This window comes from Stegostoma tigrinum, chromosome 15, assembly GCF_030684315.1.
Source record: "Stegostoma tigrinum isolate sSteTig4 chromosome 15, sSteTig4.hap1, whole genome shotgun sequence".
In the NCBI taxonomy this organism is placed as follows: domain Eukaryota; kingdom Metazoa; phylum Chordata; class Chondrichthyes; order Orectolobiformes; family Stegostomatidae; genus Stegostoma; species Stegostoma tigrinum.
In genome coordinates, this window is record NC_081368.1 from 34,480,323 (window position 1) to 34,497,722 (window position 17,400).

Consider the following 17,400-nt stretch of genomic DNA (forward strand, 5'->3'; position numbering starts at 1 on the left):
AAGGATGATGGTTTTGTAACAACAGAACTGGAAGGCTAGATCCATCACTCCCTGCTTCTCTTAGTCTCTTGAAAAGCTACACCCACTGATTAATCAAATTGGAGAAATATCTTTCACAGGGATCTCTGGAACAGTGCTTTCTAAACTTTTTCCAAAGGTGGTCTCATTTTGAGGCTCAAATTGTTGCATCCCCTTGGTGAGAACTGTGCAGTGAGGGTGTTTTAGAGCATGAGCATGGCTGTGGGAGCTTTGATGAAGACCCACAGTGGCAATAACTTCCTTGGAGCTCACAACCCCACATTTTAGTTCATGACCCCACTTGGGCCCCTGATACCTACTTCAAGTATCCCTGTTCGAGGAAGTCTACAAATTTCACCATTGCTGATAACACAAGATATCAACAAAACAAAAACTGAAAGATCTGTGGATGCTGTAAATCAGGAACAAAAACAGAAGTTACTGGAAAAGCTCAGCAGGCCTGGCAGCATCTGTGAAGAAAAAAAAAATCTGAGTTAATGTTTCAGGTCTGATAAACCATCCTCCTATCAACAAAACAGTTGTGTTCTCTAGTTAAAACCTAACATCTCAAGTACTCTAAGGACATTTTCAATTGCCCATTCTTAATCTTTCTTTTCCCTTTTTTTAAATGTTATATTTGCATTAGTCCATGGCTTTGATGTGACAAAGAACAAAGATCAGTATAGCACAGGAACAGGCCCTTTGACGTACCAAGACTGCACTGGTACAAATGTTTTTTTAAACTAAAATCCTTTTGCCTTTACATGGTCTGTATCCCTCTATTTCTTACCTCTTTGTATATCTATCAAGGTGCATCTTCAATATTGATATTGTATCCACCTTCAATGCCACTTCTGGTAGCACATTCCGAGCACTTACTACCCTCCACATAAAAAAACAAATTCCTCTCACATCTCCTTTCAACTTTGCCCATTTAACATTTAGCCTATGTCCCTCAATAATTGACATTTCTACCCTAGGAAAAAGGTTCAACTCTCTATTCTATCCATGCCTCTCATAATTTTGTAAACTTCTATCAGGTCATCCCTCAGCCTCCAAAATTCAAGTAAAAACAAACCAAGTTTGTCCAATCTCTCCTCATAGCTAATACCCTCCAAATCAGGTAACATCTGGTAAACCTTTTCCGTACCATCTCCAAAGCTTCCACATCCTTCGAGTAGTGTAGCAACCAGAGCTGTACACAATATTCCAAATTTGGCCTAAGTAAAGTTCTATACAGCTGCAACATGACTTGCCAGTTTTTTAACTTTATGTCCCAACTGATGAATGCAAGCATGCTATATATCTTCTTGACCATCTTATTCATGTGTTTAACTTTCAGCGAACTGTGGACTTGTATACCAAGATCATTTTGCATGATGACGCTACCTACCAAGGGCTCTGCCATTTACTGCATACTTCCCTCCTGCATTAGATCTTCCAAAATACCTCACCTCGCATTTGTTCCAATTAAACTCAATCTGCCATTTCTCTGTCCAAGTCTCCAGTGAATTTAAATTTTGCTGTATCCTCTGGCAATCCTCCTCATGCTCTGCAGCTCCCCCAATCTTTGTGTCATCCACAAAATTGCTAATCAGGCCACCTACATTCTCCTCCACAGCAGTTATATATATTACAAACAACAACACAGGGTCACAGCACTGATCCCTGCTGAGCACTACTGACCACAGATCTCGAGTCAGAAAAACACCTTTCCACCACTACTCTGTCTTCAATGACTAAGCCAGTTCTTTGCCCAACTTACCAGCTTATTGCAGAACAAATGTGACTTTACTTTTTTGTATCAGCCTGCCATGAGGGATCTTGTCAAAGGCCTTGCTAAGTCCATTTGGACAACATCTACTAGTTGGCCACACATCAGTCATCTTTGTCACTTCCCCAAAACTGTCAATCAATTTTGTGAATCACAGCCTTCCCCACACAAAGCCCTGCTGCCTATTATTAATAAGTCCATGTTTTCCAAATGTGAGTCAACCCCATCACGAAGAATCTTCTCCAATAATTCCCCTGCCACTAATGTAAGACTCATCAGCCTGTAATTTCCCGCATTATCCCCATTGCTCTTCTTAAACAAGGAACAACATTGTTTATTGTTCAGTCCTCTGGGACCTCTCCTGTGACTAAATAGGATACAAAGATTCATACAAGGTCCCAGCAATTTCCTCACCTGATATCCTCAGCAATCTAGGGCAGATCCCAATTGGTCCTGGGGACTTGTATACCTTAATGAATGATGTTACGTTTTATTATTTTTATCAGGTTTAGTAAGTAATAATATGCGTCTTTCACTCAAGCTCCTTAACTTTGACGAATGTTACATTTTAATTGATGTGTGATATAGCTACTTTTCTTTTTGCAGCCAACACAGACGTTTAAAAAGAAGGATGCAGATTCATCCTCCCTACCTAGTTGTAGCACTAACTCCCTTCTCAACAGTGACAAGCTGATTGTGAATAAACCATCTTTACAGGGGTCTTTGAATGCTACTTAAATGTTTATCATAATTTACTAATGGAGGTTTGGACAGGGATTTTGAAACATGTGAGGAGACTTTCTGGGACACTTTGTTCAGATTTCATCAACACTCATCAATATTTATTCTGGATATTCTCTCAGGGCATCACCTAAATAAAAAGTAACCACTGTGGTATTCATCTACTGGAAGCTTTAAAGGAAGGGATGGGAGAAAGGCAATGACTGATCATTGGTTTCATGATATGAGTCCTTTGTGATTTGCTGGAAGAATTGGAAGAGGATGTGAGAGCTAGCAGAGAAGCATCAGCTCCTGCAGAAGGAAGGAACAGGAGAAATGGGAGGATGAGATGGCCCCTAAGTACAGGACATGCCCTCCTTCTCTAAACCTCAGTAAGCTTTACATGGTCAGAATGAATATAAGAACATAAGAACTAAGAGCAGGAGGAGGCCATCCAGCCCCTCGAGCCTGCCCTGCCATTCAATAAGATATGGCTAATCTTTTTGAGACTCAGCTCCACTTACCCGGCCACACACCATAACCCTTAATTCCTTTACTGTTCAAAAATTTATCTAGCCTTGCCTTAAGCACATGCAGTGAGGTAGCCTTAACCACTCCACTGGGCAGAGAATTCCACAGATTCACAACCCTTTGGGTGAAGAAGTTCCTCTTGACCTCAGTCCTACAAGAAGAGATTGCATCAGGAGTAACACACAGCCTGAGTGAGTGTACATTTCAGGGACTTTGGAGGCAGCAAGGGAATTTTTTCACAGAGGGAAATCGGCACTTTCTGCTTGCTTTTCTGATTCATTGCTTTTAAAAGTCTTTTTAACAGGATAAATTGAAGCCCAGCATCAGAGGCCCCGCACAAAAAAAAGAGTGGCATCACAGGAAAACTGTATATTCACTGATTAGTAGCAGCTGCTAATTTGTCTAGCTGTTGTAGGTTACTTTCAGATTCAAGGTAAATAGGAGAAATATGTACAGGCTATAAACTAAAAGACAAGGATGAGATGTTTAAAAATCAAATAAAGATCTAAATAAACAAAATTCAGATGTAGGACCATTTGATGTGCTGTATCTGCAGGATGTAGAAGTTGGTGGACCCAATTGTGGTGTAGTGACCACATCTGTAGCAAGTGTTGGTTGCTTGAGGAACTCTGGCTCAGAGTTGATGAGCTGGAGTCTGAGCTTCGAACGCTGCAACACATCAGGGAGCAGGAGAGTTACCCAGAATGGGGGGTCTGTTCAGTTATCAGACCCACCTGGTGTCTCAGATGTATGTAAATATAGTCTTGTACATGTAAAATGCCTTTTGTTTGTTTGTTGGATTTAGTCAAACTCCAATGTGTTTGTTTATTCAACTGCTACTGTGTAGAACCAAACTGTGTTAGTGACTGTGTATGTACATAAAGATATTTTTGTGAAAGTATATGCTTGAAATAATAAAAAAGAGTTACTCAGATGCTGTGCTTCTGGAGTCAGATTAACCAACCCAAATTCCAACAGTGATTGGGCCAGGAGGGTGTGACTACGAGTGAGGCTGGTAAGAGGTTCCAGAAGGTAATGCCGAGGGAGCCTCAGCTCTTGAGTTTGTCTAACAGATATGACATTCTTGTTACCTGTGCAGATGAAAACAGTGGCTGTAGTGAGGATGAGCAAACTGACCATAGCACTGTGCTCCAGGGAACCATTCAAGAGGCGGCCATTCAAAGGGTTGGGGGAGAAAAGACAAATGGAGTTGAATCGGGGACAGTATAGTCAGGGGAATAGACACTGTTCTCTGTGGCCAGGATTGAGAATTGCAAAGGCTGTGTTGCCTGCCTAGTGGGATATGACATCTGGACTGCAGAGGAACTTGGGGCTGAAGAGGAAAGACCCAGTTGTCGTCATCCACATAGTGCCAATAATATAGGCACAAAGAGGAAAGAAGTTCTGCTGAGGGAATATGAGCAGCTGGGGGCTAAATGAAAAAGCATAGCCAAATCAATAATCTCTGGATTACTAATTGAGTCAATATCTAATTGGCACAGGGGCAACAAGTTTAAAGAGGTAAACACATGGCTCAAAGATTGATGTGGGAGAATTGGGTTCAAATTCATGGCACTGGGGAAGGTGGGAGCTGTTCCAATGGGATGGGCTTCACACCAGAGTCCTTACAAATCATGTAACTAGGTCTATAGGTGGGGCTTTATGCAAAATAGTTTGGAGGGAGGGGTTTCAATAGCGTGGAAAATTATGGAAAAATTAAAGGAGGGGAGGACTCAGGAAAGGTTATTAAATTTCCCAGTAAAGGTAATAGGACGGAGAGTATGGAAAGCGTCAGGAATCCAACTTCAGTCTCAGCAGATAAGTGGACAACTCTGGGAAGGGCACAGTCGATGCAGGCCTAAGGCATGTACTTAAATGCATGCAGTATACAAACCAAGTTAAGTGAGTTTGTAGTGCAGGTTGAAATCGGAAGGTACAATGTTTTGGCATTATAGTGACATGGCTGCAAAGGGATCAGGTCTAGGAACTAAATATTCAAGTATACATGCCCAATTAAAAGATAAGGCAGATGCGTAGATGGGGCAAGGTTACCTTGTTAGTAAGAAATGAAATTAAGTTGATAGCATAAAGCGATACAGGATTGGAATATGTGGGTAAAGTTGAGGAACTGCAAAGGGGAAAAGACCCTGATGGGAGTCATGTACAGGCCTCCTAACAGTAGTCAAGATGTGGGGCAGAAAATAAATGACGAGATTAAAAAAAAAAGTAAAAAGAAAGGTGCTAGTGGAAAAATCATGGGGGACTTCAATATCCAGGTGGACTGGGAAAATCAGGTTGTAGTGGATCCCAAGAAAAGGAACTTGTGGACTGTCTACCAGATGTTATTTTTTTGAAGCAGCTTGTGGTAGAGCCCTCTAGGGAACAGGGAATTCTGTATTCGGTGATGTTTAATGAGGCAGACTTGATTAGGGAGTTTAAGGTGAACTAACTCCTAAGGGGCTGTGACCATAATATGATTGAATTCACCTTGCAGTTTGAAAGGGAGAGGATTGAATCAGATGTAACTGTATTATAATGGTGTAAAAGTAACAACAAAGACATGATGGAGGAGCTCCCCACAGTTGACTGGGAGGGACCTAGCAAGGAGTTTGGTGGGGCAGCAATGGTAGAAGTTTCTGGGGGTAATTCAGGAGGCATGGCAGAAATTCATCACAACGAAAAAGAAACATGCTAAGGAGAGAATGAGGCAAACATGGCTGACAAGGGAAGTCAGAGACACCAAAAAAGCAAAAGAAAAATCATTCTACATGATAAAGATCAGTGGGAAACCAAAGGATTGGGAGGCCTTTAAAACTAATAAGAGGTTAACTCAAAAAGCAATAAGTGGGAAAAGATAAAATATGAGGGTAAGATAGCCAATAATATAAGATTGCAAGAGCTTTTTTTTAAGATGTATGAAATGTAAGAGAGAGACAAGAATGGAACACCGGAAAATGAAGCTAGAGAATTAGAAATGGGGAACAAAGAAATGACAGAGGGACTGAATAGGTACTTTGTATCAGTTTTCACAGTGGAAGACATCAGTAGCCTACCAGAATGTCAAGGGAGTTGAGGGGCAAAGGTGAATGTAGTGACAATCACTAAGGAGAAAGTGCTGGGGAAGCTGAAAGGTCTGAAGGTGGCTAAATTACCAGATGGACAATACCCTAAATTTCTGAAAGAGATAGCTGAAGAGATTCTGGAGGCATTGGTGATGGTCATTCAAGAATCACTGAAGTCAGAAAGGGTCCAGAGGACTGGAAAATGGCGAATGTAAGATACCTGTTTAAGAAGGGAGGGAGGCAAAAAGTAGGAAATTATATAGCTGTCAGCATGATCTCGGTCATTGTTAAGATTTTAGAGTTCATTTTTTAGAGAGATTGCAGAATACTTGGAAGTGCATAATAAATAAAACTGAGTCAGCACGGCTTCATTAGGGAGATCACGTCTAACAAATCTGTGAGAATTCTTTGAGTAGATACGAGCAAAGTTTAGACAAAGGAGAGCCAGTGGATGTGATCTATTTGGGTTTTCAGAAGCCTTTGACAAGGTGCTGCACAGGAGGCTGCTAGGTGAGATAAGAGCCGATGGTGTCAGGGGCAAGGTACTGCCAAGGACAGAGGATTGGCAAACTGGCAGAAAGTAGTAAGTGGGGATAAAAGGGATCTTTATCAGAATGGCAGCCAGTAACTAGAAGATGCCTGCAGAGGTAAGTGTAGGGAAAAAAAAACTATTTATGATATACATTAATGATGTGGACAGTGGAACTGGGAGCATTGTTGCTAAGTTTGCAGGTGACACAAAGTTAAAGTGGAGGGGCAGTGTTGAGGTGACAGAGATCCTGCAGGAGTAATTGGACAGGTTAGGAGAGTGATCAAAGAAGTGGCAGATGGAATACATGGGAAAATTGAGATTATGCATTTGAGTAGAAAGAATAGAAATATCAGCTATTTTCTCAAAGGGAAATCTGAGCCACAAAGGGACTTAGACATCCTCATTCAGCATTCTCTTAAGGCTGACATGCGGAGTCAGTTGGCAGTTAGGAAAGCAAATGCAATGTTAGAATTCATTTTGAGAGGGTTAAACTGTAAGAGCAGAGATGTACTGCTGAGGCTGGATCAGGCTCTGGTTAGAACACCTTTGGAATATTGAAATGTTTGGGAAGCCAGCTGGCATACAGGATCATAATTTCAGGTGTAAGTTGGCCACGACGAGGAGAAACAGTTACTGATACTTGGTAAGCCATATAGAGTGGATTTTGGGATGATTGTAGATTTGGGAAGGGCTAGGTAATGGGAGGATACCAACAGCAGAAAAGACCTAACCTTCACTGCGGGGCTTCACAGGACAATTTTTCAAATAGGTGAAGAAAATTGCTAAAGAAAATATCTAAGGCTCATTTTGTCTTGGTTCCTTGTAAGGTTACTAGTTTTTTTTTCAATAGTCTGTTTGGGAATTCAAAACAGTGGGAATGGATGTCAGGGCAGTTGCATGCTCCTTGTTTAAAATGTGGGAGGTAAGGGTCAACACTAGTGTCCCCACTGACTTCATCTGTGGGAAGTGCACCTAACTCCAGCTCCTCAGAAACGGCATGAGGGAACTGGAGCTGGATGAATTTCGGATCATTCGGGAGGCTGAGGGGGTAATTGAGAGGAGTTACAGGGAGATAGTTGCACCTCAGATACAGGATAAAGATAGATGGGTTACAGTCAGGGGACGAAAAAGGAACAGGCAGACAGAGCAGGGATCCCCTGTGGCCGTTCCCCTCAATGTCAAGTATATCATTTTGGATATTGTTGGGAGGGACGACTTACCAGGGGTAAGCCATGGGGCACGGGTCTCTGGCACAGAGTCTGTCCCTGTTGCTCAGAAGGGAAAGGGGGAGAGGAGGAGACCATTAGTCTTTGGGGATCCATCGTTATTGGGACAGATAGGAGATTCTGTGGGAACAAGAGAGGCTCGAGGTTGGTGCGTTGCCTTCCAGGTGCCAGGGTCCGTGATGTCTCCGATCGTGTTTTCAGGATCCTTCAGGGGGAGAGGGGAGCAGCCCCAAGTTGTGATCACATAGGTACCAACGGCATAGGCAGGAAAAGGGATGGGGATGTACGGCAGAAATTCAAGGAGCTAGGGTGGAAGCTTAGAGCTAGAACAAACAGAGTTGTTATCTCTGGTTTGTTACATGTGCCACGCGCTAGCAAGGCAAGGAATAGGGAGAGAGAGCAGTTGAACACGTGGCTACAGGGATGATGCAGGAGGGAGGGATTCGGATACCTGGATAATTGGGGCTCATTCTGGGGTAGGTGGGACCTCTACAAACGGGATGGTCTACATATGAACCAGAGGCGTACCAATATACTGGGGTTGAAATTTGCTAAAACTCTTCGGGAGGCTTTAAACTAATTCAGCAGCGGGATGGGAACCTGAATTGTAGCTCCAGTGTACAGGAGGTTGAGAGTAGTGAGGTTGAGAGTAGTGAGGTCATGAGTAAGGTTTCAAGGTCGCAGGAGGATGCCAGCAGGCAGGAAGGTGGTTTGAATTGTGTCTACTTCAACGGCATGAGCATCTGGAATAAGGTGGGTGATCTTGCAGCATGGGTTGGTACCTGGGACTTTGATGTTGTGGCCATTTCGGAGACATGGATAGAGCAGGGACAGGAATGGTTGTTGCAGGTTCCGGGGTTTAGATGTTTCAGTAAGATCAGGAAGGTGGTAAAAGAGGGCGAGGTGTGGCACTGTTAGCCAAGGACAGTATTACGGTGGCAGAAAGGACGTTTGATGAGGACTCATCTACTGAGGTAGTATGGGCTGAGGTTAGGGACAGGAAAGGAGAGGTCACCCTGCTGGCAGTTTTCTATAGGCCTCCGAAAAGTTCCAGAGACGTAGAGGAAAGGATTGCAAAGACAATTCTGGATAGGAGTGAAAGTAACAGCGTAGTTGTTATGGGGGATTTTAACTTTCTGAATATTGACTGGGAACACTATAGTTTGAGTACTTTAGATGGATCAGTTTTTGTCCAGTGTGTGCAGGAGGGTTTCCTAACACAGTATGTGGATAGGCCAACAAGAGGCGAGGCCACATTGGATTTGGTGCTGGGTAATGAACCAAGCCAGGTGTTAGATTTGGAGGTAGGTAAGCACTTTGGTTATAGTGACCACAATTTGGTTACGTTTACTTTAGCGATGGAAAGGTGTAGGTGTATATTGCAGGGCAAGAGTTATAGCTGGGGGAAAGGCAATTATGAGGCGATTAGGCAAGATTTAGGATGCACAGGATGGGGAAGGAAACTGCAGGGGCTGGGTACAATTGAAGTGTGGAGCTTGTTCAAGGAACAGCTACAGTGTGTCCTTGATAAGTGTGTACCTGTCAGTCAGGGAGGATGTGGTTGAGCGAGGGAACTGTGGTTTACTGAAGATGTTGAATCTCTTGTCAAGAGGAAGAAGGGGGCTTATGTAAAGAAGAGGTGTGAAGGCTCAGTTAGGGCGCTTGAGAATTACAAGTTAGCCAGGAAGGATCTAAAGAGAGAGCTACGAACAGCCAGGAGGAGACATGAGAAGTCTTTGGCAGGTAGGATCAAGGAAAACCTTAAAGCTTTCTATAGGTATGTCAGGAATAAATGAATGACTAGAGTAAGATTACGGCCAATCAAGGACAGTTGTGAGTGGAATCTAAAGAGATAGGAGAGGCGCTAAATGAATATTTTTCATCAGTATTCCCACAGGAAAAAGGCAATGTTGTCAAGGAGAATATGAGATACAGGCTATTAGACTAGACGGGTTTGAGGTTCATAAGGAGAATGTGTTAGCAATTCTGGAAAGTGTGGAAATAGATAAATCCCCTGGGCTGGATGGGATTTCACCTAGGATTCTCTGGGAAACTACAGAGGAGATTGCACAGCCTTTGGCTTTAATCTTTAGGTCATCATTGTCTACAGGAATAGTGCCAGAAGACTGGAGGATAGAAAATCTTGTCCCCTAGTTCAAGTGGGGGAGTAGATTCAACCCTGGTAATTATAGACCGGTGAGCCTTACTTCAGTTATAGGTAAAGTGTTGGAAAGGATTATAAGGGATAAGATTTATAATCATCTAGAAAGGAAAATTTGATGAGGGATAGTCAACACAGTTGTGTGAAGGGTAGGTCGTACTTCACAAACCTTATTGAGTTCTTTGAGAAGGTGACTAAACAGGTGGATGAGGGTAAAGCAGTTGACGTGGTATAAATAGATTTCAGTAAAGCGTTTGATAAAGTTCCCCACGGTAGGCTATCGCAGAAAGTACAGAGGCGCGGGATTGAGGGTGATTTAGCAGTTTGGATCAGAAATTAGCTAGCTGTAAGAAGACAGAGGGTGGTGGTTGATGGGAAATGTTCATCCTGGAGTTCAGTTACTAGTGTTTTACCGCAAGGATCTGTTTGTCTGATGTTTGTCATTTTTATATATGGCCTGAATGAGGGCGTAGAAGGATGAGTTAGTAAATTTGCGGATGACACTAAAGTGGGTAGAGTTGTGGATAGTGCAGAAGGATGTTGCAAGTTACAGAGGGATATAGATAAGCTGCAGAGCTGGGCTGAGAGGTGACAAATGGAGTTTAATGCGGAAAAGTGTGAGGTGATTCACTTCGGAAGGAGTAACAGGAATACAGAGTACTGGGCTAATGGTAAGATTCTTGATAGTGTGGATGAGCAGAGAGATCTCGGTGTCCATGTTCATAGATCCCTGGAAGTTGCCACCCAGGTTGATAGGGTTGTTAAGGCGGTGTACAGTGTATTAGGTTTTATTGCAGAGGGATTGAGTTTCGGAACCATGAGATCATGTTGCAGCTGTACAAAACTCTGGTGCGGCCACACTTGGAGTATTGCGTACAGTTCTGGTCGCCGCATTATAGGAAGGATGTGGAAGCATTGGAATGGGTGCAGAGGAGATTTACCAGGGTGTGGCCTGGTATTGGAAGTAAGGTCTTATGAGGAAAGGCTGAGGGACTTGAGGCTGTTTTCGTTAGAGAGAAGAAGGTTAAGAGGTGACTTAATAGAGACATATAAAATAATCAGAGGGTTAGATAGGGTTGACAGTGAGAGCCTTTTTCCTCAGATGGTGATGGCTAGCATGAGGGGACATAGCTTTAAATAAATGGGTGATAGATGTAGGACAGATGTCAGAGGTAGGTTCTTTACTCAGAGAGTAGTAAGGGTGTGGAATGCCCTGCCTGCAGCAGTATAGACTCACCAACTTTAAGGATATTTAAATGGTCATTGGATAAACGTATGGATGATAATGGAATAGTGTAGGTTAGATGGGCTTCAGATTGTTGCACTGACCTGTGAAACCATAAAGGGCCAAAGGGCCTGTACTGCGCTGTAATGTTCTATGCTCTATGTTCTATGTTTTTTATGTTTTATCTCCACCTGTTGGAAAACCCATTATGATTTGCCTAAACACATCATTGTAATTAGGGCTTTGAGACATAATCAGGGCTTGATATTCATATTGAAAGAGAAAGGTCCTTCTAGTTTTTGGCAAATATTTTGCCACATTCTCAGGATATTAAAACAGGGAACATGAATCAACAAGACATCTGCAGCTAAATCACCTCAACAGTTTTAACTGTCTATTCAGCTGGTTTCTACTTGATGAAATCAACTCAAATATGTCAAAAAAGCCAAAGAAGTATCTGCCTCCTGTTGAAAACTGCTATCAAAATATTCTGTCAAATTTTTTAAACACTGAGCTCTGTACACTGGGTTTCATGTCACAAAATAGCATAGTGTTGCATACAGTATATATAATTACATTAAGTACTTACTAACAGCATAGCCTCTCAATGTCAATATTAAACCTATTCTGCTGTGCTTCATTCAGGAACCAAAAGTCATTCAGAACATACATACACATCAATAACTGAAGTAACTAATTGAAGTAAATTTTTCTTAAATGACTTTAGGCTTTTTCCAGCCATTGTTCTGCTTGGACTGCTATTCCATGTTTTAGTTATTTTGTATGAAGAACAACCTTCTGATAGCAGTTCAAAGTTATTTTTTACTCATTTGGGCCTTTTTAAAGTAATACTCTTGATTTACATGTAACTTACTCTTTTTCCACAAACAATATCTTTGATTATTTCACGTGTCACTCACCTCTGGTTACATGGATGTCTGGTTGAGGCCTTGGCTTCAGAATAAACTGACATTGTTTGGCTTTTGGGAGATCATCAAAGAGGATGGCTCTGTTGCTACCCTGTAATTGGGTATTAATGTCAGATTTTTCCATGTGTGCGGTAAAGTCTCTGAGGCAGTTCATCATTACACTAAATGGTTGCTCATGTCCTGTAACATAAAATGGATAACCCTTTGTTTAGCTTTGAGAAGCAAATAGTTTATCATGGCATTGGGCCATCAATTTAAGATAGGAATAGTCACCAGGAAATACAACTGGGAATTGAGAAGAAACTTCTGAAGTGATGAGACCATGGAACCTGCTGCCACAGGGTGTGGTTAAAGCAAACAGTGTAGATACATTTAGGGCAAAGCTTGACAAATATATCAGGGAGAAGGAAATAGGGGTTACAATGATGGTTTTAGATGAGAAAGAAGGGAGGAGGCTGAAGTGGAACACTAACACTAGCCTAGCCTGTCTAGACCTATATCTGTGCTTCCTTAGCCACGTAACCATATGGACTGAGATAATGGGAACTGCAGATGCTGGAGAATTCCAAGATAATAAAATGTGAGGCTGGATGAACACAGCAGGCCAAGCAGCATCTCAGGAGCACAAAATGGGCCCCAGCTATGCCTGCCTCTTTGTAGGTTACGTGGAACAGTCCCTCTTCCGCACCTACACAGGCCCCAAACCCCACCTCTTCCTCCGGTACATTGATGACTGTATCGGCGCCGCCTCTTGCTCCCCAGAGGAGCTCGAACAGTTCATCCACTTCACCAACACCTTCCACCCCAACCTTCAGTTCACCTGGGCCATCTCCAGCACATCCCTCACCTTCCTGGATCTCTCAGTCTCCATCTCAGGCAACCAGCTTGTAACTGATGTCCATTTCAAGCCCACCAACTCCCACAGCTACCTAGAATACACCTCCTCCCACCCACCCTCCTGCAAAAATTCCATCCCCTATTCCCAATTCCCCCGCCTCCGCCGCATCTGCTCCCACGATAAGACATTCCACTCCCGCACATCCCAGATGTCCAAGTTCTTTAAGGACCGCAACTTTCCCCCCACAGTCATCGAGAATGCCCTTGACCGCATCTCCCGTATTTCCCGCAACACATCCCTCACACCCCACCCCCGCCACAACCGCCCTAAGAGGATCCCCCTCGTTCTCACACACCACCCTACCAACCTCCGGATACAACGCATCATCCTCCGACACTTCCGCCATTTACAATCCGACCCCACCACCCAAGACATTTTTCCATCCCCACCCCTGTTTGCTTTCCGGAGAGACCACTCTCTCCGTGACTCCCTTGTTCGCTCCACACTGCCCTCCAACACCACCACACCCGACACCTTCCCCTGCAACCGCAGGAAATGCTACACTTGCCCCCACACCTCCTCCCTCACCCCTATCCCAGGCCCCAAGATGACATTCCACATTAAGCAGAGGTTCACCTGCACATCTGCCAATGTGGTATACTGCATCCACTGTACCCGGTGCGGCTTCCTCTACATTGGGGAAACCAAGCGGAGGCTTGGGGACCGCTTTGCAGAACACCTCCGCTCAGTTCGCAACAAACAACTGCACCTCCCAGTCGCAAACCATTTCCACTCCCCCTCCCATTCTCTAGATGACATGTCCATCATGGGCCTCCTGCATTGCCACAATGATGCCACCCGAAGGTTGCAGGAACAGCAACTCATATTCCGCCTGGGAACCCTGCAGCCATATGGTATCAATGTGGACTTCACCAGTTTCAAAATCTCCCCTTCCCCTACTGCATCCCTAAACCAGCCCAGTTCGTCCCCTCCCCCCACTGCACCACACAACCAGCCCAGCTCTTCCCCCCCTACCCACTGCATCCCAAAACCAGTCCAACCTGTCTCTGCCTCCCTAACCGGTTCTTCCTCTCACCCATCCCTTCCTCCCACCCAAGCCGCACCCCCATCTACCTACTAACCTCATCCCACCTCCTTGACCTGTCCGTCTTCCCTGGACTGACCTATCCCCTCCCTACCTCCCCACCTATACTCTCTCCACCTATCTTCTTTACTCTCCATCTTCGGTCCGCCTCCCCCTCTCTCCCTATTTATTCCAGTTCCCTCTCCCCATCCCCCTCTCTGATGAAGGGTCTAGGCCCGAAACGTCAGCTTTTGTGCTCCTGAGATGCTGCTTGGCCTGCTGTGTTCATCCAGCCTCACATTTTATTATCTTGGATTATTTTCTAATTACTTGAAACAAACATTAAATGACTTTTTTTTCTCTAAAAAAAAAGCTTTTGTGCTCCTGAGATGCTGCTTGGCCTGCTGTGTTCATCCAGCCTCACATTTTATTAACCATATGGACTGTTTGCCTCAGATTTTTAAAAAGCATTAATACAGTATTAGAACCCTCAGTTCATAACTGTCCAAAGAAAATACTTGTAAAAGAGTCCATGGCACAATTCAAAGAAGAGCAAAGGAGTTCTGCTGATATAGTAGAAAACATTCCCTTCCAATAAACCATAAGCAAGTAGTTAATCACTTATCCCGCTGTTGCTGCTGGGATCTGGATGTGTATAATTTGCCTTTCACTTTTCCTACTATCAATCAGGACATTTTTAAAAAGAAAATGAGTTATGGATGGGAATGGCAAGGCCATTGTTTGCTGCCCATCTCTAATTGCCCATGAACTGAATGGTTTGCTCATGCTATATTAGAAGGCAATTAAGAGTCAGCCACTCTGCAATGGGTTTAGAGTCACATATACGCCAGATCAGATAAGGCCGGCGGATTTCTTTCCTTAAAATGTATGTATGCACCAGATGGATCTTCATGACAATTGCTTCATGACACCATATATAGAATCAGCTTTCAATTCCAGATTTATTAATTGAACTTAAATTCCATTAGCTATCATGCTGTGACTCCAACCTGTGTCCCCAGAGCATTTGTATTGGTCTCTGAATGACGAGCCCAATGTACCACAGTTTCCACTGTACATTTATTACCTCTATTCAAAGGGAACAAAAGTGTTTTGGTGAAGATTTTATTTCAGGAGTTTACAAACACCTGCCCAAGAACCTCCTGGCTGATCCAAACTAGGCAAAGACAATCACAGAGTGAGGGAGCCTTACCTCAATTTGACATAATACTGTGCTCAATCTACAATATGTACACAAAACATTCAGAGCAAAAACACTCACCATATATTACTTAAAAGACATTTTACTTTGCTTTTGGAAAAGAAAGGAGCAGGTGATGAGAATATATCCAAAGTAGTAAAATTCTAGATGGTGTGGCAGAAAGAGAGAACCAGGATTGTGAATAGACAGATATAAGAGTAGGATTGCTTACAGCATATTAAGATCTGTACCAGAAATGTCCCTGTTTTCCTTAAGATATTGGAGTTGCATGAGAAAAAAAGAAAGACTTGATGTTATACATAAAATACTGTTCACAACCATACTAACTGCCAAAAAAAAATTTTCCTGAAGTGTTAATGCTGCTGGATTGTAGGAAGTGCAGCAGCTAGTTGATGGTTAGCAACCCATCATGAACAGCAATATGATAAAGAGCAGATAATATGAATTTGTCACATTGTTTGAGGGATAAATATCAACAAGACAATGGGAAGAACCCCTTGATCTTCTCCAAGAGGCTGCCATGGGGTCATTTACACCACCCAAGTAAGCAGATGGGGCCATGGTTTAATGTCGCACTTCCTACAGTGCAATGTTCCCTCAGTAAGTTGCTGAAGAGTCAGCCTTGATCTTTGTGCTCAGGAGTCAAGATTTGTACTGACAATCTTCATAGTTCAGAGATGAATGCAGTACTAACTGAGTGATAGGTGTGAGCCAATGAGCTTCTGCCTCTCAATCTAATTAAATAAATCATAGATCATAGAATCCTTACAGGTGGAAACAGGCACTTCGGCCCTACAAGTCCACATTGACCCTCAGAGCATTCCACCCAGATCCATCCCCCTATAACCATTAGCATGGCCAATCCACCAAGCCTGCACATTTTTTGACTGTGGAAGGAAACCAGAGCACCCAGAGAAAAACCACGCAGACAAGGGGAGAATGAGCAAACACAGATAGTTGCCTGAGAGTAGAATCAAACCTGGGTCCCTGGCGCTGTGAGGCAGCAGTCTTAACCACCAAGCCGCCCCATCAATTATCTGATGTTTAAGAAAGGAGAATCAGAATTAAATGGGATCAAGCCCTAATTCACCTTCGCAACTGCTAACTTTCTACTGAGGATGTTTGATAGTGATCAGAAGCTGGAATCCTTGCTGTTTTATTTAATCCATTATAGCTCAGGAAACATTGGCAAATTCTCATTTCTCAGGCTGTTGCCATGTCTTTATTTACCCAACTGAACACAGATCATGGTTTAGTCTGGAATAAATACAGGAAATGGTGAAAGTATTCAGCAGTTTGGCAGCATCTATGGAGTAAAAAACAGGGCTATATTTTCCCAGCTCGGTGGAGACAGGTTTGGAGATGGGGACATCAGGAAGCTAGTGAGAAATGTCATCAAGATGGCTGACAAACATTATCCTGCCTCGGCTATGGGAACTGTGGCGGCTATGGGAATCGAGCATCCAATTTGCAGAGGCAGGCTGTCAATCATGCCATTAGCAGCCTAAACCAAGGGCCATTATGAGCCAGTGATGCAACTTTTCCAGTATTGGAGAGGCCAATGTGCCCAGGAGGCAGCTTTTCTCTGGGAGAGCAATGGATCATGGTAGGCTAAATTAATTGACGGCATCAGGAGGCTGCTCACTGAGGTCCGAAATGGAGAGATAAACTGTCTACACTATGGCCGCTCATCAAATTTCATCTTTCTCACTACTGTAGGAAAGACCTTGATGAACATCTCCATTTTCAGGAGGTCTTCTAGGGCTCAATATCCTCTAGCAGCACTGACTAGTCCCAGTGGGGTGCTATCCAAACATTTCTGTGAGCTTTCCTACTGAGCTCAACAAACTCCTGCCTGATATTTCTGTTTCTCCCCCCACAGATGCTGCCAGAATTGATCACTGTTGGCAGCAATTGCTGTTTCTCATTCAGATTTCCAGCATTATCAATACTTAGGATTGAATCTGGTAAGTTTGGCTTATTTCTGCAGCACATGTACTTTTTCCCCCACTACTTAGCCATCAATAGAGTTCATTGGTAACAGAAAAGTTTTGACCTCCATACAGTACTGAAGCTTG

At 43.4% G+C, this 17,400-nt stretch overlaps 1 protein-coding gene across 4 annotated transcripts in view; it reads right to left on the minus strand.

The window, feature by feature from the left end:
* arhgap20b (Rho GTPase activating protein 20b) overlaps positions 1-17,400 on the minus strand; it is a 154,149-nt gene that overhangs the window by 27,673 nt on the left and 109,076 nt on the right. For all 4 annotated transcript variants that reach the window (XM_048544022.2, XM_048544020.2, XM_048544021.2 and 1 more), the window contains one exon: positions 12,170-12,358. In XM_048544022.2, the coding sequence (XP_048399979.1) occupies positions 12,170-12,358 (189 nt within the window). The remainder of the gene's footprint in view (positions 1-12,169; positions 12,359-17,400) is intronic.